The sequence below is a fragment of the Chaetura pelagica genome, unplaced genomic scaffold (genome assembly GCF_000747805.2).
Source record: "Chaetura pelagica isolate M959 unplaced genomic scaffold, ChaPel_1.0 scaffold346, whole genome shotgun sequence".
Lineage (NCBI taxonomy): Eukaryota > Metazoa > Chordata > Aves > Apodiformes > Apodidae > Chaetura > Chaetura pelagica.
The window spans coordinates 660778-688038 of NW_009953797.1; the positions used below are offsets into that span (position 1 = coordinate 660778).

General features: G+C 36.8%; 1 protein-coding gene across 2 annotated transcripts in view; it reads right to left on the minus strand.

The window, feature by feature from the left end:
• Positions 1-24856, minus strand: part of BICC1 (BicC family RNA binding protein 1) — a 64500-nt gene extending 39644 nt beyond the window's left edge. Inside the window, exons 1-2 of one of the 2 annotated variants that reach the window (XM_010001113.1) lie at positions 24816-24856; positions 9145-9214 (exon numbers count right to left, since the gene is read on the minus strand). In XM_010001113.1, coding sequence (XP_009999415.1) covers positions 9145-9211 — 67 coding nt within the window. In that variant the 5' untranslated portion in view covers positions 9212-9214; positions 24816-24856. Of the gene's footprint in view, positions 1-9144; positions 9221-24815 lie in introns of those variants that run through there. The other variant, XM_010001114.1, reaches the window with a different exon arrangement.
• Positions 24857-27261: the final 2405 nt, after the last annotated feature.

Consider the following 27261-nt stretch of genomic DNA (forward strand, 5'->3'; position numbering starts at 1 on the left):
AACAGCCTTAAGAAAAAATTCTGCTGACAAAAGAGCACAGGCCCAAATAAACCGGCAGTCCTGAATGCCTTTTCCATCAGTGGGTTTGACACCAGGGCATGCCAGGCTGGCAGGCTGAGCTGCCTAGCAGGTAGCTACGGAGGCAGAAGGGCAGACCCTAAGCATGCAGTAAAGTAAGAGAGATAAGAAAACAAAATTGTGATGTTTAGAAGCTGTGAAGACAGCTCTGTCCCCCTTGATTTCATTTCTAGCAAAAGTAGTTTCCCGTCTTCTCTTTAGGAACACTTGAAAAATGACCAGTTTTTATCATTGCTATGCAACGTGCACACTAAGTCTGCCCTAGGGGTACAGAGATGACACCCCATTGTGCCTGCTGCTGTCATGTGAAGTTGTGTCAAACTGATAAGATGCACTGGCATCCCGCTTCCACTTACAGATGGGAAAGTGGACTAACTTCACAAGCTCATCTTATCTCCTTTTTGGTGACCTACATGTAACCAGATAAAGAGCTCCTCTCCTAAGGGAACAAGGTTCCTACAGCACAGTTATCAAATCCTCACCTCCAGTGACCTTACCTGATCAGCTATTGACAGAGGAGTCCCTTACCCTCTAAAGACGGCAAGAAGACAAACAAGGAAGGCACCCAACAGCACCACAAGAGCCTAAAACAATCCTTAGATTGACAGCAGTGACAGAGTTACTAGCCAAGTTCCAGCTGGTATACAGTATGTTATTTTCTGTGTAAGAGGCAGCATGACATTGGGCAGTTTGAATCTGTGTTTCCATTCATCTGCACTGAAACCAATGCTAAGACCACAGAAGTTAAAACTGGGTCATGAACCAATAGAAAAGCTGTCTGTGTTTTTAAGCACATCAGGATCTAATCACTTTAGAGGCTGAGGTGCTCTCTTTTCTGCTCCACTGTACAACCCTCGTTAAAGATGATAGAACAGGCAGGGGTTGTTCACAAGTGGACACTGCTTCATATATTTTCAGTTTCTGCCAGAGTTAGGGTACAGCCTTGCAGGATGGTAGGCAAAGTTTTCAAGAGCATTTTAGCAGTTTGTCAAAAAGCTCCATATAGCTCTACAGGTTTCCAAGCTCCCCCCCACTCTCCCTTTTTATAAGTGTAGCTTGAGGCTCTAAGTCAATTGAATGGCTATTCATAGCAATGAATTTAAGGTAGGAAAATGAGTTTATTATAACTTGTGTTAACCCTCTTCCAACCTAATTTTTTGGGGTTTGTGTTTCTTGATTTTTTTGAGAACAGCAGAAGCTACAGTTATTATAACTGGAAACAGCACACATGAAAAATTAGTTACAGTGCTTGTTTCATTTATAAGTCTGTTGTAGTTGGTAGTTCTGTGATGCTGTGGGACCTTCTCAGGTCAGGTTGGCTTAACATTTAAGACTGACATGCAAAAAACCCCTCAATGCTTTATTGCATTAACAGAAACACAAACTATGAGCTACTTGTACAGTAAAGATTATTTTTCTAAGCTTAAAGACTGGTAAATTAGCTACATAGATATGTACTGGCAAACATACAAACAAGCCCAGCATGTTAAGCTTTGTCTGCCATTATATACCACATCATTTTAAGCTGTTATTTTTAAGAGGTTATAGATGGTTACAAATTAAAAGACTATCCTTTTATAAATTAAAGAAATTATAGGAGGACTTTTAGAACTTAGGCACAGGTACATAATCAAATTGAGGCCATAAGCTGCCTGTATAGAGAAGCCTTAGACTATTCTTAACCTCGGTGTCCATATTCACAGAAGAGAGTTGCTTCTTTCCCTCCATTATATAAATACTTGCACACCCTCACATATAATTTATTTTAACTTTCCAGACTATAATGATCTTCTCCTTGAAGAATCCATTATTTCTTATATTAAAAACTTGATATTCTACTCCCTCACTACACAGTACAAACAGCAAAGAGGTTCATACACAACCAGGCTAGTCTGACATGATCAACTGTTGAGTTTGAGAGGGTCAAAACAGGTTAGATATTTTTTTAACTGGTCATTTTTAAAAACATGTTTTATGTACATAAGTGAATATTAAAAAACAAAAACAACAACAACAAACAAAACACCAAAACCAACCCAAAAAACCAAAACAACCCAGGAAACAAGGAATTCGTCCTTAAATCCACTTCTAGGAACACTCACAAAAATTGTCTTATGGTTTTGTACAGAATGAGACATTATTCAAAGCAATGCATAGAGACATATTATAAAAAGAGCTCTTGCTCTTCAAATCAATGGGGTTTTGTAGCCTCATATTGGGTTTTGGACTGTGGCGTTTGTTTACTTTTTTTTGTAGGTTGGGTTTTGGTTTCTTGAAGCAGATATTTTTATTTTTTAATCTAAAAGGTACCAACTAAACAAGAAACATTACCTCCATGCCCACAATCAAAATGAGAAGCTAAAGATCTAAGGTCAGCTGGGGTAATTGATAGATGCTGTGTCACCAACAACTGCAGTTTTTCCACACTACACCTAGCTCCAAATTCCTTTTCAACTAAACTAAAACAAAATTCAAAACATGTATAATATATATACACTGAAAAAAAAAAAAAAAAGAAAAAAAAAGGAAAACTAATCTCTCCAGCCTGGAATAATGAAGTCATTTAAGGAAAAGAGAATTAAAAAGTTGTGTTATGGCTTCAACTATACTAAGCAGAGGTAATGTTCCATGTAAAACCTGAGAAAAGGAAAACACAGAAGACTTTAAATATAAAGCTATCTTAAGTCACTTTTCTATATGCATATAGACACACAAGCATTTACAGCAAGGCAGTATAGATTTAAACTGCAAGGTCTTCAGTCGTGTAGATGCCAAACTATTGAAACCAGATTCTAGTTTTCAACTTTAGCTCTTAAATAAGACAAAGTAGTAAATAACCTAAACTATTAAGCAATTTTTATTTACTTTTATGTTTCTTTGACTGAACTCAGACTCGGCCAATTTTGGAGGAAAATTTCAGATTACATAACTGTATGTTGCAAACATGGCAGCCTCTGAAGAAAGATTAAGTATGCAACTTACAGTTTAGTAGCATATACTGAAATCCTGTTAGCATTCCAGCGATCCCAACTGAAAGTCAAGAAATCTATACATTTCTTTAAGCTTTGCATTTATAACAAAATATCATAAATTCAACAAGATAATCTCCTGAAGAGAAGGCTAAGAGCACTTTATACCACACAGACACTTTTCACAATGCTCAGAGTTTCTCAACTGTTGTCTCATTGCTTTGCTTAGGGGTGTTTTGGTTTGCTGGGTTTTTGGGGTTTGTGGGTTTTGGTTGTGGGTGGTTGACTGTTTTGTTTTTGATGGGCAGGGAGAACACAGACCTCCAAACATACCAGAAGAGGTTATGGTGCTGTTTAGAGCTGACAACTCCTACAGAAGATGAAACAGTTAATAACCCATGCAACATTTTCACTTGCATCTCATCATAAAAAATTGACCATTGACAATGTCTCACTTGCATCCATTAATACATTGGAACAAACAATTCTAGGTTTCATCTGGGTTTTTTTGCCATGTGTTTCTCTGAAATTTCGACTTGAGAATGACAGATTCTCCTTTGAAGAAGTGTGGGATTCAACCCAGTTCCAATATTGCAGAAAGCAATATTGCATAACAACCAGGGATGCATTTAAGTTTTAAGAAATTATGTAAGCTCTCCATGGAACATACATAAATTATCAAATGTCTGCACATGAGACACTAAAAACTGGCAAGTACAATAGTGAACTCCTATGTTAGCCACTTTTCCATCTATGATATTTTACTGTAAGACATCAAAAGCAGTATTCACTCTTTAAAGATTTTTGTTGACTAAACTGAAAAAAAATTAAGTATTTCTGAAGAGAAAAAGAAATTATCTGAAGAGCATAAAATCAGACTGGAGTCTTATCAGAAAACCTGTGTCAAAAGAGTAAATAACACAGCACTGTCTTTGCACACATTAATAAGTCTGCACAGCCTGACACCAGATCTTCTCTCCCTCCCTTCTTCCTCTCAAAATGTAAACTTCATCTTTTATTACAAAATGGGAAATAATTGAAAGTTGACTTAGAGTTCTGAAGCAACAAACAGATATTACATTTTAGCTGACTCTTGATATCTAATACTTTCCTGCAGGTTTGGCCTTAAGTTCGAGGTAGTGACATTTCTCTTCTAACAGAAAAGTAAGTCTCTAGCTTTTACCATCATGCCTCTCAGAAATTGCCAAGCTCTTTCCTTGTGTTTTAACAACATTCAAGTAAATGGGAGCAAAATTTTAATTATTTGGTTGAAGTCTTTCAGTACAGCTTTTTGCCTCAAACATAGTTTTACATTTGCAAATTTCATTTGGCATATTGTCTCAACAGCTTAAGATATGGACTCCACTTAAAAGATAGCTTGCCAAGCTTAAGAAAGAAGTGTGAAACAAAATAATCAGGCAATGAATACCAGCAGTGCCCATTGCTAGTTATTGCTGCCTTCCTGCTAATGTCTTCAGTGCTGCCATGCTTCCTCCCCTCCTGCTACTCTTAGAAATTAATTTTACATGGTAACTACTTGGCATGTTATGTACGTGGCTTGCCTTTGAGATATGCTAATGAAAAATAGCATGTAGTAAGTGTTTTGATAATAGAAACTAGTCTAAACTAGCATAAGTTAATGAGGAATGATTTTTTGAAACGGAAGATGAAAAAATAAGCAAAAAAATCAAGTGTGGGAAAAAAATCAATACACAGAGCATGGGCTGGTTTTTCTTTTTTCTTAACCAATTTCAAACACGTCAATAAAGAGAAAAAAAACGACCAAAAAAACCCCACAAAAATCAAACAAAACACCAACAAACCCCCAAACCAGAAACAGCAAACAAAAGAACAGGTGAAATAAAATAGGAGGAGCTCAAGAAAGAAAGAAGGAAAGAAAGGAACTGAGTAGGTAACCTCAAGTAGATGACACAGCTAAAGAAGAGCTGGAGGTCGCAGTCTAGAAAAAGTGGAAGAGGAATGAAAATAAGGGAAGGACAGGAAGAAAAAGCAGTAAAAGCAGCCCTTTTAAAAAGTGAATGGTGAAAATGAACCCAGAGTTGTACACTCATTTTACTTTCTATTACCCCCTACTGCCATTTTTTTAACTTCCCAAAGTTATCCTTGCTCCAACTGCCTGAACTAATTCCTGCCTAGAGCCACTAAGGTTCCAGGGGCTGAAATTATTCTTATCCTGGGTGTTAGCCAAATGCTATTTCAACAGGCTGCCTGCACCCTGAGTGCACACACAACCCTGTAACTCCTTTATGGCTATTGAAATACAAAGGGACACATCTGTATGGGGGTGGGAAGAAAATTAAGAATCAGGAATACAGGTGAAATCTAAACTCACATATACATACCCATTTCCTAAAGTTCCTGAAGAGCACCTTAAATTACCACCAGCAAATACTGCTGCTGAATCACATGGAATTCACCTGCTCCCAATGCATGTATGCAGATTCATACATCCTGAAGCAGATTCATACGCTGAAGCAGACTAAGTGTACAGCTTGAGATAAAACATCTAGGGTGAAACCAGGAAGCAAATGCACAACAACATCCCAACCCTGACCAATAATATAAAGTATCCACGGTTAGTTTTAAGCCAGCCTGGTCCCCTACAGGACAATATAAGCATCAGTGATAGCACAGCAGAAAGGGCTAGACAAGAACAGGAGAGCAAGACAAGTCAGTAGTTTGGGAATGGAGAGGGTAAATTATGCTAGCTTATTCCTGCTTTGAAAGCATTTGTGGAACTCCAGCATCTGACCATTTAATATTTGGCAATCTACTCTGAACTTCTATACCACTGAATAAATCTTTAGAAGATAATTAATAGCATTACTAAGGAACAGTAACCAAAACAGACTGAACAAGTATGTTGAGAATAAAAGGGGAATGGACAGAAAAGATACAGCTTCACAGTTTGATCTTTAATTCATTGGACTACAGAAGATCTGAAATCTCCAGAACATGAGGTTTGGGTATGCCCTGAGCTCTTCAGCACCCACGCAAAGCAGAGATGACCATGCCAGTGCCAATTGTTTCCTTACTGCTGGACAGGAATTTTTCACTACAGAAATGCTTTGAATTGTTTAATTTCCCTCTCTTAAGCCTTAATATTATGGGACCTTTTTGTCAACCTCAACAACTGGCTTGCTTAAAATTGCTACTGGAAGATTCGTATCTGTTTGTGTTTTTCTAAACACATATTTCAAAATACTTTAACCCTCATCACTAGAGCAGAACTGCAGCATCGAGTGCTTGTTCAAGTCAGGAAATTGCTGGCTTGGTCTTTACAAAACTGTTGCGAGTAGGTACTTGATTTTTCAATTCTAGCCTTCACAAAGGGCTATTTTAGCAATTCCATAGTAAACAAGAAATTTTACTTACTAAATTGTTTAAATTCTGTATAATTTTAAGTCCAAGGCATTAGCATTTTGCAATTCAAAGTTTTCAGAAAACATTTATGGAGTTTTACTTAATGAATCACCATTGTGACATTCAATATACAGTATTTTGCACTCATCAATTTAGAAGATGAAATCAGCATACGACTGAAAAGAACATTTAGTAACTCACAAGTCACCTATTCTTAGCATTTCAGCTTCATCACGGTGATTTTGTTCCACAAGATCCAAAATAAGATTCTGGGTCTTGTGCAGAAATTTATCTTAAAACCTTGCAGAACCTTATCATGCACACCTTGTCTGCAAATTTTAATACCTATGCATTCTAATTAGGAAGAAAAGACATACTCTGGTCTCACTGGTTTGAGATTAACAATCTCAAACTAAAAACTGACAACAGCAGTAAGAACACTACATTAAGCCCTAAATGTCTCCTGATAGACTAAACAACATTACAGAAACAACAAGACAGCTAAAGATGTCTTCCTAATAGTTGTTTTGCCCCTTACATTTTGGGAGGAAAGCTGTGAATGACCAAAGGCCATAACACACATCCCACAGAATGTGGGGCTACTGAAACTGCAGGCAAGTTATACTGGAAAATTTTCTATCACTCCATTACGGTAGGGTACATTGTATGAATGGGTAAAAGACTGCAACTGGTTCTTCCTCACTGAATGCCTGTTATCAGACACTCTGTTTTCCAGCCAGGGAGACAGGAAAATATAGCATATTCCAAGTTCAAGTCCCTGGAGAGCCAGCCAGTTGTTTGTTGCAAACTTCCCTCTCCAGCAAAAAATGTCATTAAGTGCAGCTAGAGTATGTTAAACACTTAGAATATTTTCCCTATTTAAACAGCTGCTGTAGCTGCAAATGGAAAGTTTCGTAATTTCAAACAATTGATACGAAGTATAAACAGAACATATAAACTACATTTTACTTCACAAGATATAGGAACCTCTGGGTTAAGGAGTTCTTTGTACACATATTGCAATTTACTGTCTTAGGTGTATATATGCATACAAGTTCCCTGACCAAAGCTAGCCAGTCCAAAAGCATTTGAATTATTTTTAAATAGTATAGCATATTGCAAAAATGCCTAGTTTGCATCCCATCGTTCTCTAAAGCTTCTTTCAGCATAAAGACTTCCCAGGATAACCATCTCCACTACAGCTGGATTCAGGATGCCCTGTTGTCTTATACGTTCCCTTGTCTCAGTTTTTGTTTTAGTATCAGCTCATAACCTCTAGCTGTTTTATTTCCCTTGGTATTCACATTCTTTCCCACATATTGATAGACCTTCACTACATATCTAACATCATCTTCTCTTTGAGATCACTAACAAAAAGGTTAAATGAAACTACACATAAAGCTGCATCTCCAAGTACCTATCCAGAATCCCAATCAGCCATCTCTCAAACCCTCTTTTCATGGCCTTTCATCCATCCTTTCATCTCCCAAACTAGGCTCATTTAAATTTGAAACAAGTGCAGGTACTGCACTATTTTTCTCCCCTCAAAGAAAAACTCTCCTGCCTCAGGAGTTTAAGCTGTGTATCAGTGCATAGCACCTCAGGCAGGAAGGACATAGTCAGAACACACTTGTCACTTCTGCATTACTATAAACGTTAGTTCCCGTATGGATGTAGACATCCACGATGCCTGCATTTTTTTTCAGTCTGAAACCCTTCCCCATTAAGGAAAACTTGTTTTCCATGCAAGGAGGAAAAAAATAAATAAATAAATTTGTACTTCAATACCATGAGGGAGAGCAACTCTGAGGCTGATTCTCACTTGACACCATAGAAATGTTAGTAATAGGCACCTTTCTGAAGAGATTATTTTTCCTCCCATGAGATGTTCTTCATTTACAAAGGCTACCCCACATCTCCACCCAGATATTCTAAATATAACCTACAGAGAAATTATTTTTACTCAGCTTTTATATTTTAGTACATATGAGCCTGAACAGAAACACAAGCAATATTAAAAATCAAACCCAATTCCATTTTTTCCTGCAGAAGAGGAATTAAATATTACTTTCATTCAGTTACAACTATGATTCTTGAAGAAGAAAAGTAGGCTTGTTTCTAAAAGGGATGTTCCCGACTGCATCTAGGCTGTACTTCCAAAAGCAGTATAATTTAAAGCACATAATACTGGTCATTCCTAAGAAACAGTTGCACTTAAATTTCTTAAAGAAATGAAAACAGCAGGCAGACTGTTTCTGTCAGGGACACAATGAGTATGGATTGTTCTAACCAGGCTTGACCAACACACACATTCATCCTCTATAAAAACAAATAAAAAATCCCACAGAATAACCACAAATCTACAATGTTACCAGAAAGACTAACTAGCTTGGGCTGCTTTAAAAGAAAGAAATGTTCAGATTAGATGTAGAATCATACAAAAGAAAGCACACATGCTAAAGGCAGTAAGTACAATAGTATTGATAACAAAGTATTGCAGAAATGCAAACTACTTAAAAGGGGTTTGTACAATCAATAACTACATAAAGCTGAGGTAACTCCAACAAGAAATTCTTATGAAAACAGTACACAGAAATAAAAATATCTGAGGTGTCCAGTATTGATATGATGACTCAAAGACAGGATTGTTTTTTCTGTGGCTTTACTACTCTAATGACTAATCCCATTCCATTAAAAGAACAAAACAAAATACCTTTTTTTGATTTTGCTCCAATCTTCAACTTTGATGGCCAAGCAATCTGTGTATTTGTTTCTTCCATAATCTGTTGGAAAAAACATGAAAAATTATGTTTTTGTTGCTTTACCACAGTGTCAAGAGTTCATTTTTGGAAAACATTATGTTCACAATTTTAAAATCAGTTCATTATTACTACTTCTAAACAGAAGAAGTCATTAACTACTTTTCTGGTTTTCCTGAGAAGAATTTTCCTCTGGTGATAGGTGGAGCTGAGTTCTGATCAAAGGAAAATCAAAGAGAAAACCAAAGTCACTCAGCAGTTTCCATGAGTCCCAATGAGTGCTATTAGCTGCAGAATGCTCTAGGTCCATCTCAGAGGGAATAACAAAGCTCTATAATTCAATAAAAATATTTATTCCATTCTCTTAAAAGTGCTTCTAAGTAAAGCTTAGCAAATTTAAATCAAGTCCTTTTGAGCCTTCAGAAGTCAAGAAGCATTGGTTTGCCTTCACAGGTCTCAGGTTCCTTTGTCTCACCTTTACCTGGAAGCAACTTTTCACTGTGAGCATCGGTTGACGTCACTGACTTTGAAACACACGCACACTCACACTTAGAAATCCATGTAGTCATTTGGCTCCATGTAGTCTCTCACTCTGTTGCCACCTTCATTTCAGTGACTACATTCACTAGCCATAGGCATATCAGACTGAAATTTAATAATGGTACACAGTTACAGAGCATCACTAACACATTAATTAGTAATACAGGAGAAGGAAATGAATGACACCAAAGACATGAAACTCACTTCTAAGAAATGCTGGGCCTGTCTACTGAAACTACAGCAAAGTAGTAAATTTTAGTACTTTAAGTCATCTATAGCAGGTGTAAAAAATTAATTTTCCAAAATAAGTAACCAAATAACTTCCAAGAAGAGAATGAGTACATTAAGAAAACAGCTAGAATACCAATAAGTTTTGCATAATAGTATAATTCAGAACAAAGGCAGTCTTCTCTAACAGTTCTTCATTCTTATCTTCTACATGCAAATCCCTAGGACAGCACAACAACTTACAAATTAGTACTCCATGTGGAAAAACCAAGTGCCAGCCAGGCTTCACTATACTGCATTTCTAGTTTCAGCATAATAACTTGGTTTCATATAATAAGTTACAGCTGAAATAAGACATTTCCAGGAGGGTGAAATTCTATCAGCAACATACACATACTTTTAACTTTTTTCCAATCCAGATGTGAAAAAGCCTATTCCAATGAATTCACTTGTGTCTGATAGCGGGCTTTAGGCCAGGATTATCTTAATTGTACAACAGGCAATGAAATCCACAGAAAACAGGAAGGCATTCCCTAAAAGGAGAAGGAGATCATACAACAAAGAAGGGTGCAGGACTGAGTTAAAAAAGATCCAACATAAAAGGAACCACAAGAGACAGAGGAGTGAATGTCATTCAAGACAAGTGCTACATCCATTAGTCCTTTACCCTCTCAAAGTTTGGAGAGTTTTCTCATAAAGAAATTAAATCCTCCCTATTTCTCATTCTAAACCAAAACAAAATGAAAATGCACAACTTCAGAGATGCACACATTTTGGAGACATAGAAAAGGATGCATATGAAATCTTCAAAGGAGAATTTGTCTCACTGCCAGCCACTACCTAATCTTGAAGATGTTAGGAGAAGACAATGCTAAGTTACTATATTAGACCAAAAAGAAGACTCAGTTTGGTCATTACAAAGGCAAAGTTTTTCTCTTGTCTAAAGCAGTTCAGGAAAAAAAAAAAAAAAAAAAAAAAAAAAAAAAAAAAAAAAAAAAAGTCTAGATGCATTTAAATTAAGTGTATTTATTGAAACATAAAAATACTCAGAGTATGTGTTTGCTTTGAACTCCAAGCAGTAAACTTTGTCATAAATTCCAAGCTGATAGCAATAATAAAACTTCTTCACAATTTCAAAAACCATAGCTTATATAGGAAAAGTAATAAGTTTTGCTGCAGCACTTATTTATTCCCCAGTGAAAATAATTTATCTTGCCTATAAAACAACGTGAGAATTTTAACTGCCAAAAAAAGGGTCTGCAAAGTAAAGTAACTTCTGATGCTATTTTGGGGGTATTAAGGCTTTCACAGGAACCCTTAAGAAGAGTTTAAACTATATTGCCTGCTTTGTAAACTACTTATTTCATTATCTCTGTATTGTATTTGTTGTAACAGCAGAAATGCCACAAAAGGTTTATACTAATTAGTACGCTCCTCACCTTGAAGGATCAATGGACTGAAAGAAGGAGCAGGCACGTCTGGCAGCAAGATTTAATCACACAGTAAATAATCTCATGCTGCAGTTCACAAAATGTGGGAAACCCCAGAAAATAATTTATCTACATCTTCTCTTCTACTGTCCCCAAGAGAAACTGTCCTGTTTACGTAGCCAAAATATGTAAGTAATTCTCAGGAAGGAATATACAGAAGATGACACAAGATACCAACAGAATAAAAAAGACTGTGCCCTGACCCTGAAAAAACTGTCTCTAGTTGCAAGTCATTGGGCCTCCAGCTGTAAGGCAGCTGGAGGAAAAGTGTTTGGTTTCCTTGTATTTCAGCTTGAAAAAAATATAGCATAAAGCACTTTGGGGAGTTTTTACATTAAGACAGTAACAAGTTATTTGCCCTTACATTGTAATTTTTGTTTAGCTGTTTTTGGATGGAAACTGGAATGTCCTGAATATATTAAAAAAATCCAACTAGCCAAAACTCCTCAAAAGCCCCCTGAGCATTTCAGAATTCAAAGAAAACATTTTACATGCAGGAGATGAAACAGAACAGCCTATCAAACAAACCTTTCTTCATTTAAAACAAACACATCAAATTACAGCAGTATTCTTGACAGTCAGTGTTGTTATAAACTTATCTATTTCTGATCTTCCCACCCTTGGGTGGGATGTGCATCTTGGCCATTTCTGCCTCAGCTCTTATTCACAGTGAAAGGAAAAGAGTAAGAGAAGAACTTGCACCTGCCAGTGGATTTCTGAAAATGGTTTTCTCAACTTTAGCTCAATGAGCTCATTCCAACTGAAATAACAAAAGTCACTCTTAAAACTGCAAGCGTAACTGCCAGAAGAAGCCAATTTGTTATTTCATCAATGGAAAAAAACCCAGCTTTCTTTCAGTGTGAGGACTAAGATTCCTGGGTGTAACCTTGCTTAACGCAGCAGAAGATACACACCATTTTAACATGCAGATTACATGAATAAGCATAGATGTTAAAAACCTTATAAACACATTTAAGTTTTATTTTTTAAAAAGATGCTTGTTTATCTATATCTTTTTTCAACATACATAATACCAGGTTTTGTATCGTACCCTGAATTTTTCAGGCTGTTAAAACTCTTGAAAGCAATGAAGATCAACATCATCAGTGGCATTTAGATGGTCCAACATATGAGGTACTGCAGTGATACCTTATTATCAGTTATCAAACAATGCAAATCCTCAGAAAGTACTTAAATTCTTTGCTACTCAGAATACTTCAGGGACTAGCCTCAATTTCTGGTAAGCAAACTGCAAATTCGGCCAGAACACCTGGTTGCAAACAGTCAAAGCTGAACATCCCACAGTTTTTTAGCTTAAAAAGACCCACAACAGTCCAATAAAATCCAGCATGCCTTGTAAGCAGGCCCCTAAAATTTCAGTAAGTGAAGCTAAACCAAGCAACTAACTTCCATTTTAATTTGGCACCAGGAAATAAGTTCCCCAAATCCTCTCCCAAACAAGGGTAACTACCTTTAGCATTCATAACATCAGAGACAAAGCTACTTCTCACAAGAGTTGACTGTAAAAAATAGGTGGAGCACACCAGTTTGGTAATTTGGTAATTAACAAGAAAATTTAGCTGAACAACTACAGGTAATCATATCCATGAAGTTAAAAATCATTGTCTCTGAGGAAGAATAAAATACAGAATAAAGCAGCAGAAGCAGATGAAAAGCAGGGAAGGGAATCAAGCAATGATTCTAAATTAATTCATCCTTCTAACAGTGATCCAAGTTCCCATTGGGGTATTGGGGGCAGGTTTTTCTCCTCCAGCAGGTTAAGTGACACAGCAAAAAAGGACACCTGAGGGAAAAACTTCTTGGTTTTCACTCAGAAACTGCCTCTGAGTGCAGACCAAAAAAAGTTACCACAAAGCATACAATCAAGATAGGGTCCATATTATATTCTGAATTATCTTTAGAATCACTCATGTCATTCTCAACCCTGCACGTACACATCTCACAGAAAGAGCATTTCTTCATATAAAATCATCTTCCAGCAAGACAAAAAGGTGTGATCAAGTAAGATGAGATTTTTCCAAGCAGTATGAAGTTTAAAATTGAAAAAAGTCTGATACAGTGTAATGTAACGAGTCAAGGGGAAAAGCAAATTGGGACGGAGGGGGAAACTGAATTACAAAAACAAAACCACACTCCGGTATGGGACAAAATATAGATGGCTGAGCAGCACGCACCTGTAGCCCTCCCCTCAAGAAAACAAAAACATTGCAAGGATTGAGTTCTTCATCAAGCAGATATTGGGGAGGGACTGGAAATGCAGAAAAGAGTGTTCACTTATATTCTGTGAACACAACTCAGCGCAGCAAGTATAAGGGCACTAAAGAATTATTATTTGCAACATGACCATCTGGAACTTCTGAGCCAATTGCATCTGCAAGTTCAAGATGGCTCAGTCACCATTTTAACAAAGCAACAATAAATATCTCTTTCTCCACTGACAAGATAAGAGCTATGAAGTGCTTGTAGCCAGAATCAACACCCACCACATTTTATTAAGAAACAAGTGCTTTCCAGTGTAAATATGTACTGCTAAAAATTGCTGCAGAGGAGAAAATCCCATGTGTGAGGGTACGATGAAGACAGAGAAGGACAGAAAGGATTATAAAAAGCATTATTCATGTTAACAGAAATTCTACAAGTAGACGTTTGCTAAAATTGTTTTGAAGATGAAACTCCATCAGGTTTAAGAAAACACAGTCATTCTTAATGAATTACCACAGATTGATAAACTTACGGAGGATAACTCCTAACCAAGAAATATTTCATACATAGCTACTGAAGGAAAGGTGACTGATTGTTCTGTTACATGACTGTCTCCATTCTCTTACATCACTGTCTCCATCCCCATTTTTTAATGGGACTACTTTCTGAGAACCATTTTTCCACAAACCTGAAGAAGATTTGGTCCATCATTTTTACAGAAGACAAAGATGAAAGTAACTGTGCAAGATAGTAGAGAAAACAAAAAAAGAAATCCAGGAACAGCAATAGTAAAAGCAAAAAGTAGTATCATTGCCATGACTTTTCAAAACTTGACAAATATTTTCTTCCATAAACCCGAAATATTAATGGAAGATGGTTTACTGTCACAAAAACTAGCACTCTTTTTGCAGACCCAAAGCAGTAAAGCAGTTGCTGTTGTGGATGCAGAAAGCAAGAAAAGTATTATGTTGATATTCTACTAAGCACTGCAGTTAAAGTTTCCTGCCACCAACACCCAGCTCAACTTGCCCCAGCACCAACCACCAATCTTGGTTTTCCTGCAAATGCATTTTAATTGCTTAGTTATTCACAGGGAGCCCACTTTTCAAAAGATAAAATGAATAATACTTAAGTAGTGAGGTTAAACGACAATGCTGGTTGAACAACTCTAAGATTAAATAATTATACTTTTTTAAATAATTATACTTTTTAAGTATAGTTTTGAATTATTAAAGGAAGCTTTAAAAACAAAGGCTGTAACAAGTCAGATTTTCTTCTTAAAGCATTACAACCGCTTCAAAGCCAAGTTTCTTACAAAAAGGAGACAACAAAAGTGGAACTTCACCAATATGTCATCCATAATCTGATAAAGATTTTTAAGCATTTGTATTTCCAAATATTAACCTCAATATTCTTCAAGATACAAAATGAATGCAGTAGCTAACTGAAAAGACTGAAACACAGAGTGGTCTGATCACATGTATCTTAGCACAAAATAAACGCTGGCCTCATTTTGTGCCTGTTAATTTTCCTTTACACCTAGAACAATCTTAAATAAGTAGTGAAATTGATTAATATAAAACTGACACGTAATTTTCAGTATCTGCAATACCTATAAAATAGCTTGTTAGTAGACACAATTACTTTAAGACAGATAGAGATCCTTACCCAGTGTCCTTTATAAGAACACAGAAACTGTGTTTGATACAACACTTCCTACTAAAATGCCCAGTTTGCATAAATCAAGTGCTCAGACTGCTTTAATTCAACAGAAAATCTACAAAAAGTGAACAGGCAACAAGTATTTCTAAATCAAACCTATTATGAAAATTGTAAGACTGCATTTCTGAACACAGCTCTAAGAACCATAATGAAGGCTGGGGCTGGGCACATAACATTTAGAAGTTTGGAGTTCCAGTTGATCAACAATTTTAATTTCCACAACAAAACCATTTTTCTTTCTGAGAAGATAATGCAAACAAAACAAGTTCAGCCTAAACATAATCACAGTTTTCATGCAAATTCTGCTTGTAATTAACAAGGCAAGAGTACCAGAGTGAAGGGATTAGTTATCCAATTTACTAACTCTCAGCAAAGCAAGTGTTGCAGATTTCACTCATGAGAATTTTTTAAACATCAAATGAGCATTTAATTTTAGAAAAGGAAACCATTACATGTACCATCTAATTCAGTATTAAACAAATGGTGGCATATGACAATTTTAAATGCAGAACTCAATATGTCTAGCAAAGACAAACACACAAATCTTGCCAGTCTCTGAACATTTTGTTTCACATACATTAAGTGCTCACTTTGCATCTTCTGCTTTCAGAGAAGTTGTACTAAGTAGTGTGGCTCACCCAGCATGATGCAGTCAGAGCTGTATAAACAAGTCTAATCCCAGAGGTTATTTAAGACGTGGGGTAATTTGTATGACAATTTTAAAAATTAGAAATATATTGCTGTGTAAGCAGAAGAATACCTGAGCTGAAGAGTCAGTGTAGACAATTAAATTCTACACGGGCTGATATTTATTTCTTCTTTTTCTGATGTAGAAGTAGTGAAGCAGCAGTATCACTGAGAAAGACTAAGTCCTGACCATGTTTTGGCAACAAGAACAGAGCAAGGGTGTAGCTGGAACCAGGAGGAGTATTACATATAACCGTTTGTTTGTTTTGGGGGCTTGGGGGAGGAGAGAGCAGGGGTAGAACAAGACGCAAAAAGGATGGGTGTGAAGTCACCAAAGAATGAAGTGTGAATCCAGACTCTACAACTGGTGAGGCCAGACTAAGTGTGATGCCAGAGCCAGAACACATCACTGGTTGATCATCAAGGACTGCTGGGTTTGGTGAGGAAATACAGGCCACGTAAGAAGTTAGAAAAGAGGAGATGGCAAAACTTAGGCCAAAGCTCAGAGCAAATACAGAGCACTTTTGTAAGTGTAGCCTACATTGGGGTATAGCAATGGATTTCTATCTCATGCCCTGCTGTGTTTTTTTCCCCCTAAGGTGGTTTACACACAAAATTCAAAGCTGGAATTCCCTGTTTATATTACAAACTGCTACTCCAAAGAGAAGGCAGTATGGAGCACCTCACTCCACAGTATCAATGCCACCTTTCTGCAGGTAAAAGCATGGGGCTGTTTCTGAGCCCAAGCAGTACCAGCTGCCCTGAGGCACCATGTGTCCCAAACTAGGACACCATTTCAAGTTTGCAGTTTGTGCTTCTGCCTGTCAGAAAAAACATCACCCATACCAAGTGGACTGGCAGCAAGAAGTAAAACTACAACATACAGAAAACATTTTCATAAGTCTGTTGTTAAGTAAGAGTGCTGATACCAATAGTTTACAAGTGTAAGCTGCTTAATAATACACTACAAAATGGTGCATAGGGAGGACAAGGATCAAGCTCCTGCTGTGCAAGTTTTTGTACAGGAAGGAGCAGTATGAAAAAACTGTTTTCCCATGAGAAACAATGTGAGTGCAAGTGTCTCTTGTAGCACAGGGTTACCTGACTTCCTTATTTATATTCCAACTCTCAGAAACCACAAACATTTTTAGGAAAGTATCTGTATGTGACTACTTGGCTGGTGCTTCTCCCCTAACTTCACCTTACTTTGAAAATGGTAATATTTAAATTATTTTAAAGACTAGGATAACCTGTATGGACAAAGTTCAATACTGCCATACATGGATTTTTTGTGCTTCCATTGCAAGTAATTTGTTTCAATAGTGCAGTAATTCTGTCTTCACATACTAATTGGACCATCTTTGATACACTGATTTTTATTTTCAGTTAACTTTATTAAATGCTGAAGTAAATGTCTCACAAAAATGAAAGTGTTTCTGAATTTTCCAGCTAATTTAGATTCAGGTATAAAAAGGAAGAAGGAAAACATGCCTGTTTCCCATTCCTGTACTTCTACACAGTTTCCTGACAAGCTAAGCAAAATACTAGGATGCTTTCCTCCAGCTTCTCATGACCAATAATTTTGTGGTCTGCATGTGCAGACTTTGAGAATTCCAAAGAAGCAAGCAGGCTATTTGTTGTCAAGGACTATACACTAGCCCAGATTAACTCTAAACAAACTCAGTCTTCATGAGGTATTCACAGCTATTCCTAACTACTGTATCAAGAATTAAGGCAAGCACGTGCAGGATGATGAGGTACTGAAGCTAAAATTAAAGGACAAGTTTAATATCATGGTGTATTCCTTTATTCATAGTTTTGTTCAACGGATTTCAGTTGATAATACCTCCCCATAAAGGCATCTCTGGTTCAGAAGGGAACAGAATATATGCATGCATGCACACACTATACTGCATCTTTTCTTAACCTTCACATGTCCTGAAATGAACTGGGAAAGATCTTTCTTAAAACAAGGGTCTTGTTTAAGCAAGTATTTCAGTATTGGTGTTGCATCCAAAACTGTACTAGGTTCTGCAACAACATTTACAGAACTTTGTTCTCTAGTTCACAAATACAGCAAATATAGTCAAGTGAGAAGAAAATTATTTATCGAATGTCCTTACCTATGGAAAAGCATGTAGGTCCTTCCTTTACTTCACTTGAATCTTTTGTTCATTCCCAATGGAAATATTAACCAAAACCCACAGGTAATACTTTCCTTTTAAATACATTCTTGTAAGTATCGTCTAAAAACATAAGGATTATCTAAGCATGCAAAAATAAAAGCTGTAGATGTATCTGTGTGTCCATCACTAATGAACTGCACACAACAGAAAAGGGGAAATCTATCTAAGAAAAAAATTACTGAACTATGAAGACCTCACAGCACATGGTTAGAAATACCAATGTGCAGCCACCTCTTCTCCCCAGAAGTAAAAGTAGCAAATCTCCTGCTTCAAATCAAGAACCCAGTGTATACAATTAATTTGTATAATTACAATATTAACCTCCTTTCTTCGTTATTTTCCAGTGGAAAATAAAATATTACAAGCACTTCTGAGGAATGAAAACCTTTCTGTCTTGAGAGGATTTAACTTTCAGAGTGAAAAGGATTAAACAACTCAAGACTGTGGTGACAAATTGCTCCTTTGTTGCTTTACAATGCAAGAGATCTTGTATTAAATGTTAAGCATAGCAATAAGGGGGCATAAAACCATCATCAACTAAAACTGATTCACTTGGAACTCAAACTGAGCTCCAAGCAGTGATGTAGCCAGTCAGTCAGGATAATACTATGGGATCAAACTCCCCACTCTTTCTGGTCAAGGGAATTATTTGCATTCAACTCAGTAAGGATAGTTGCTGTTTTAAGACATCTGCCCGCAGTGGGTACTTCAAGGATTAGACCCATCAGAGAGCATTTTCATATTACAGGGAACTCTCAAGATTGTCCCTGTTAGATAAGAGACAATACAGAAGAAATTAAAGATGAAGTAAAAAAATCCCACTACCTTGTAACTACTCCATTCACTCAACAGAATGATTGCTGTACTAGAGACATGATGAATGCAGTTTTCCACAAGAATGAAGCCTTCCCACTACTTAGCTCTGCCTGAACTAAACAAGAAGTAAGCATTATTGATTTACCGTTTTAGAGAAACTGATCCAATCTAAACATTCTCCTTCTTTTCACTGGGTGTGGTTTGGCCAAAAGGGGGACACACCTCTCAATCGCAAGATTTCCTGCAAATGTTGACTGCCACTGACTTTCTTTTAACTCTCTAATCCATACCACCCTCTCTGAGCAGTCACTTCCCTCTTTCCAGGAAGCTAAATGAGAGGAAGCTCAATGCAAATTAGAAGCACATGCCTGTGCTCCCATCACAGCATAGCATACCTAAGCATTTTAGGCACATTCTGGAAATGTATGGCCTTAATATATCCTTGTCACATATCAACCAAACTCTGTATCAACAGTTTTTTTAAAGCTAATGCAGATACACATTTCTACCCAGCAAAAGTGGAAGTTGTGGAACCAATTTCTGCAGTTCAAAACTGTTCCTGTGGTTGAAATAGAGACAAACCCCATGATAATATATAAATAACCATGAACACACAATGTCTTACTAGCAAGATAAATAGCACTGGAACAAACTGAGTCGTGGCCACCAGAAATGGGAGCATAGCCTTAGGAAAACTATTATTACAAACAGGCAGTTCAAGAGAAGTCATGGATGAGGACACATAGAAAGCCCTGCAGAAGTTACTGCTGAACATGGCTAATAATCAACATGAGACATCTTAGTTTCAGGTCAATGATTAATGTTTTTAATGCCTGAAAACGCCCTAAGCCATTGACATTTGAAGCTCTACCTACATATTTCATGTTTACAGATTAAAAAAGAAGACCGACCACCTTTCAGCCTGACCTACTGCAGACAACTATACAATTTTTTTTAATTTTAGTTGTAACAGAATATAAGCAGTATTACAAAAGTATTAATGTATACCTAAACAGTATCAATACAATCTCAAACAGAAATTTTGCCAAAGTTACAAGGTTTACCCCAGATCAATCTAATGAACATTTTTAAAAGATACACGAGAAAATACAAAATGTTGCAAAACAAGCTCTTTCACAGTCTTAGATAAAAGAAGAGGGCTTGAGGCAGCTTCCTTACTGCCATTGCTGCCAGAGCCTCCCAAACAAATAAAAGGTAATGTACGTTAAGTAATAACTACTGCACAGAGGAGAGCCATTTAACAGAAAGGTGATTAAAGATGTAGTTAGATATACCTGTTGTTCACATCTTCAAATAAATTGGAATTTATTTTGGTTTTGGGGTGGGGTTTTTTTGTTGTTGGCTTTGGTTTGGGTATTTTGGTTGTTGTTTTGTTTGTTTGGTTTTTTGTTGTTGTTTTTTCCTTAGTCTCTACTGCTACCATTTTTACTATCTATACTGGAAGAGCAAAACATTTTAAAGTATGGTTTCACAAGTATTACTTCCAAAATGGCCTCAGCATCTTTTAACAGGCTTCCACTTAAGAAGTTACAGATGAAACATGTTAGATGTAAGGAGAGCAAGGAAAATGAAAAAGGAAAACCCTGGCCATCCTTTACAACATAAACTCCTATGATTGACAAAAGAGATTTTGATACACAGAAACATTTGCACACTCACATCTCCACATTCGTGGGTATGATTACATCCACTTCAGAGAATAAATCTGCAGTCAAGAGAAGTACAAACATTTAAACACATTTTTTCCTAAATCCAGAAAGATCTTAAAAAGGCCTCAGTATCTGCAACTGTGCAAATTAATACATTCCTACAAACACAATTTTTCTCTTTGATTTAAAAACAAACAAAAGAAGAAACCAACTTTCACAAAATCTAAATAATCTCAAACCTTCAGAAACATTTAAACTGACAAGATAGTGGCTTTCCACAAAACCAAATTCTGCAAATCAGCTCTTAAATGTCAGGAAAGGGGGAGCTGAGATGTCCCTTCAGAAATGCTGCAAAAGCCCATGACTAACACACACTCACACTGAATTAAGCAGAAATGGGCAACTTACACCCAACCTAGAGTCAAGCACTTGGGCAGAGCACCACACGTGCATCATTTCCAGTCACTACCTTTCTGCACATGCCGTCCCATGTTAGTCTGAGAACACCATCCAACTTCTACTAAACCCAAAACCTTTGCCTATCACCCATTACATTTAGCGTTCCCTTGATGAGGCTGGTCAGCACTAAGATTTGTAAATGCTTAAGGGAAAGAAAAAAAAACAAACAAAAAAACAAAACCAAAAAACCCAAACAAAAAAACCACCTTGATGAGGCAAGAACTAAAAGCAAACAAATGAAGCATTAAATTCCCCTCTGTCCACATGGCTGACCCTCATCTGTTTTGGATTATGAACTCTTCAGGGCAGAGACCCACCACCTTCTTAGATTTTATGTAAGAGTGCCATGCATATCTATAGAGCTACATAAATTATGTTACTTGGAACCATGTCCTGGCTTTGTCTGGGAAGTCCTTTGCCTGCCTAATGAGGCGTGAACCAGATGTTATGGAATTGAATGGAAAAATTCCACTATCAACTGAAAGTGAGCTTTGGATCAAGAACAAGTAATAACTTCATATTATGTATTACTCTCATGGAATAAACTAGGACAACAATATCTAGAGCAAGGTCCACAAGGATCTTTTACATAAACACTATGTAACACAATAGCAAACCAATCTATGCTTATTTAAGATTACTCGTCACTGAACTGCAGATCATAGAGGTCTAGAGAGAAAACTACCATTAACTTATTTCTTGCTAAATTATTAGCATCTCACAGTGGTTTTGAAAATTCCATATTAGACTATGTTGGGTTTTCCTTGCTTTGAATCAGTACTAAAACTTAGAAATATTGGAAGAAAGTATGCTAAAGTCTTCAGATTTTTTTTTTAAAAAAACATTTAACTACTTTTGTATTTAATTCAGAAGCAGAGGAAGGGGTGCTTCACTTGATCTCCCCCACCATGACAGGGTAGAAATATGATCTTATTTTGTCCCTTGCAGCCAAGAACTGGGGCTTATTCTGTAACTCCACCAGTGACTGCAGAACTTTTTTCTACTAAAATGCTCAGTGAAATACTGCATTTTGATATTTAAATTGGCATTATTAAACTTCCTAAATTAAAAGATGATAGGACCAGTTCACATCCATGGAGTGTCTTCTTGATTATGAAAATTTAAGCAAGTAATACTGCTTGTTTCCATGCTTAAAGATCACTTAGCACCAACACCCTGTATTAACTTTGTTTAAAAGCATGACAGACTCATTAGAGCACACTATACGTAGCTTAACAACCCAGACTGAGTCCCTGCCTTTGAGCCCAGCTCAGATAGTATTAGCAACTCCTGTTCCTCCTGAGGGCAAGCTAGGTAAGATCTGAGTGCTGTCCCCCACTGACCAACAACCAAGCAAGACCCAGCAACCACTTACAGAGCCACTGGCAAGAAGTCAGCATTGTCTCACACTTTCCACTACCAGTGCCCTCTCCTCCCTCTTGGTCTGCATGCCTTGACATACTGAATCACCTTCTTGAATCTTTGCCTTGATCCTTCTGCCATTTCGTCTTTCATATGAAAACGCCTTTTGCCTCACACACCCCTCCTTCCACCCAGCAACAACTTCAGTACTTCGAAGGTAGGGCTTGTCAGAAAATATTATACATGGCATTATTTATACAAATTACACCCGCAGTTCTTGATATGCTTCTTAAATTATGCACTTCCCCTCCCTGTTCCACCCAAAAGCCTACCAATAATGTCCTTAGAAAAAAATTCATTTTCATAAGTATTTTTAAAACTGCATTTCCAAAAGTATCTCACCATGTTAGTTTGCAATGTGTTTCTAATGCTACAAATCACTTGCTTCCTCACTATACAGCTTGAAGCACATGAAAAGAGTCTTCATTTTACCTCCAGAATCTTTGCCTTATTCAGTGAACATGAGAAAGGAAAAACCTTAACTCTGATTAAAGGAAATTGCACAGACATAGACAGTGAGTAAGCTATGAGCAACTCTCCAAAGATTTTCTTTAACAAAAGAAACCTCCCAAAGAAGATAGCTTCCATCTGTTTTTATTAGCTGTAGTACCACGTGTACATACTCAGACAATAATCTAAACAGTTCTTGCGACTGTAAGAATGTCAGTTACAATGAAGCAACTTTCACCTATAATACCATCCATGCTATGCCTACATAATTGGCACACACATTACAAATTAATGCCCAAAGTAGCCACTACATCTATTAGCAATATGGATAGTAGTGTAGTCTTATTCACATACTTGCAGTTCTAGGAAACTTCACTTTCCTATTAAATTCAACAGTGTTTTTTGCTCTTTTACTAGTAACTACATAATTATAAGGTTCCTCATATCTACAGTAAATAATCAAGTATCCAAATATACATATGAAACAATAAACCATTCAATCCTTCACAGAGGAAATATTTTGTCGGCAGCTTCAAGAATTATGAGAAAATTTGTAATGGTTTTGTAACATGAATGATACGTAGAATAAAGTATATGGTACTATACATTAGCTTTGGTGCAGCAAGAAAAAAAACCACATGTTTTGATTACATGCTAAGAAAGAATTATTAACACATTCTCCTCTGTGCACTCTAATACTAGACAACCAAGCACAACAACCAAGTGCAGAAAAGTAACTCAGTCAAGAGCAACATAATCTAAAGACTCCAATAAAATACTTTCTAAAACAAACACTTGGGCAGTATACACACTCCTCCTTCTCACCAGACTTCATCAGAGCATCCTACAGCCACGTGCAGGATGAAGTATTCTTTCATATCTACACAAAGACCTTTTTTGAAGTGAAGACCTTTTCTTCATAAATATGAAGAAAATCAGGAATATACAACAAGCTATTTGTTTAATGGACAACCAGTCAAAAAGGAATTTCAAGACATTTCAATATGCAGCATGAATGTTTACTGTCTGCTCTTTAGTACAGAAAGACCAAAGAGCTCACCATTTTCCTTGGCATACAATATGCAGATCTCTATTAACATAACTCAATTATTATTTTACACACTATTCTTGAAAACAAACAAACCATGTGGCTTTGCAAAAGTAATTTCAAAGTCATTACTCGTGACTATGTTTCTCTTAGTTTAGTTGCTCCAGGACTATTTTTTCCAGTCCTTCCGTGCCTCTGTCTAACCACAAACATTATTGAATCATTCTGTGGATTGTGTATTTCTTTGTTAAAAGGTCTTCGCATTTCTCAACCAAATATTTATGCTTTCCACTATATCACACTAAGTTTCATGTTAGTTTTTCAATAACAGTATGTAGCCTTCATCCATAGATATAAAAACTAGGACAAACTCACACTACCTTTTAAATAAACCCCTTGCTATTAAGCAAAATAAACTTTTATAATGCATATTTCTACATATCTGATAGTCAAAGAAAAATTAAATTGATGTGCATGAGAGTGGTATGCATCAAATAACATTTCTCAATACACCCCATGCACAGTTGATAGTTAGTTTACACAATTATAAAAACATTTTTTAAATATTTAATTAATACAGTGGAAAATGCACATTAAGTTTATTTAGTGTATGTCATGAATGAAAAACGGGTATAATTTTTCCTCTTCTCAGTTGATATTATAGAATTAAAATACATTTCTTACCTTCTGAAAAAAGTCTTCCCCACTTTTTCCTTTGCCCTCTGCAGCAGCTGTAAAACAAAAATAGGATCTGGTTACTAAATATATAGGAGAAAATTTACAGGTTTGCATATAGAAATTATCAGTGATTACATGCAACTGTGAAATGACAACTCTATAATTTTTTCTCATGTAATAAACATTTGTCAACTGATTAACACTTGGAATAACCTTTTGCAAATCACTTGCTAAGGATGGTGTCCAAGCAGATGTTAATTTTTGCATACAAGAGCCATAACATACTGATAGATATTTTAGTTTATATGCCTATGTAAGTCTAATGACTTACTCTCACTGCCTACTTTTCCAAGTAATTCTACCAATAGCAGGATCAAAAGAAAACCAGGAAGGTACAAGATTTGCTGTATTCGAGATTAAAAATCAGATTCAAAGCAAGAATAAGCATTAGGATAAAAAAGAATCTAGTTAAAATTGTATTGCCTTTATTCTACTATTTTTTTTATCTTGAAGTGAAATACAGAGCAAGGTTCATTGAGCCTGAAAAAGCACTGCAAAAACCTACACACTAATTAGTGCTGTTAAAGATTCCTCAACTGCTTGTTATAGCACAAAAATCTATGTTCATACTTAGTCTACATAGTGAAAAATGCATGATCTACCAGTCAAAGTTCATGAGCTACAACATTCAGAGCAGCTGAAAAAAAAACCAAACATAAGTCTAGATATTTTCACTGCAAATGGCACCACTGCACAGGCCAGAGGCATGAGCACATCCGAACATTTGAGTAAAAATGTTCAAGATGACTCAAAGCTAAAAGCAGCACCAAACATGACTACTGGTAGGGTTTTGCAACCATGGGACAAGAAGCACTTGTTAAGCAGGGAAAAAAAAATAAGAGATCTTGACCCCCTTAGCCTAGGAAATCAAAGACTGAAAGGTGAAAATCTTGACTTTGCAGAGAAAAACACTATCAAAGAACACTCTTTACAACAATCCTATTTGGAGAAGAGACAACATAGAACTCCATCATCCACCTCCACTGCAAGAACAGGGGGGGTCTCAGGTCCTCAGCTTCAGGGAGCATGAGCAGGGAAAACAGGCACTGTCAGAGGAACATGTGCCAGCACACTGAAATGCCCCCTGTACTCTAGTACTGTACTGGTCACACTGGGACATATCTGTATTTACATAAAAGGAAATGCTGGCCTGAAGAACAACTGAATATGTGCAGGCTGTAAACAAAGCCTAGAGCTTTCAGAGTACTTGTCAAAACCAGGGCAGGCGCCACCATAATGGCAAAACAAAACATCATCATAGAACACAACTTGCAAGTTTGCAAGAAGCAATCATATTTTTCAGTGACTGCAAGAGCAAGACCTGGATTAGGGCCTGGATGATCTCCCACATGTATTTAAACCCATAATTTTATACTTAGTTAATGTAAATTATTGGACTTAAAATTACACAACTGCATATAGCTTAATTGATGGCTAATCTTTTTTGCAATCGGAGACCTAGCAACCACTTCAAAGCACTGTAGGTCAAGCTGATTATTAAGACAGCAATTTCCTCTCCCTGGAGAAAGGTATGCCTCCAAATGGAACTCCAAGTGCAAATAAAAGAAGAGTTCCTGAAAGGTACCAGATTGCTGAAGAAACTCATTGTGATTTTTCTGAATTTCTCGGGTATGAAACCAACTTCCAGCTCAGTCCATCACCTTGGCTTCACAACTGATTCAAGTTCTTAGTTCTGTACTTAGTTCTCCTCAATCCTCTGATTACACAAGCAATCCAGACTCTTAAGTTACTGTTAACTCTGCTAATGCAACCTAGGAAAAAATCATAGAATGGTTTGAATTGGAAGGGACCATAAACATCATCTAGTTCCAACTCACCTAAATGGGCAGGGACACCTCCCACTAGACCAGGATGCTCAAAACCCCCATCCAACCTGCCCTTTAACATTTCCAGGGATGGGGCTTCCACAAATTGCCTGAACAACCTGTTCCAGTGTCTCACCAACCTCCCAGTAAATAATTTTCTCCCAATGTCCAACCTAAACCTCCCTTCCCTCTTTCAGTTTTGATAAAAGCTGGAGGCAATACATGACTTTTTCTACCCCAGAGGAAGCAATGCCACTACATTTAAAATAGGCTTCTCAAAATATCAGTAACATTTAAATACCATGGAGAAAGTGCACATTACAAAGTTTTATCTAATATAATTCAGAATTTCATGTTATTTGACTGAAGTGTAGTCAGAGCAGAGGCAGTGAATAAAGCCTGTCAAGCAGTCATCCTCCTGCAGAACGATTCCAGACTCAACAATTCCTCAAGTCCGAAGAAAACAAAGCCGTGCTTGCCCTCAAAATCTGCAAGTGACTTTAAGAGAAGAACTAACTGGTGCAGGTCTCACCAGAACAAGGTTTTCTGGAAGCAGATAAAACAAT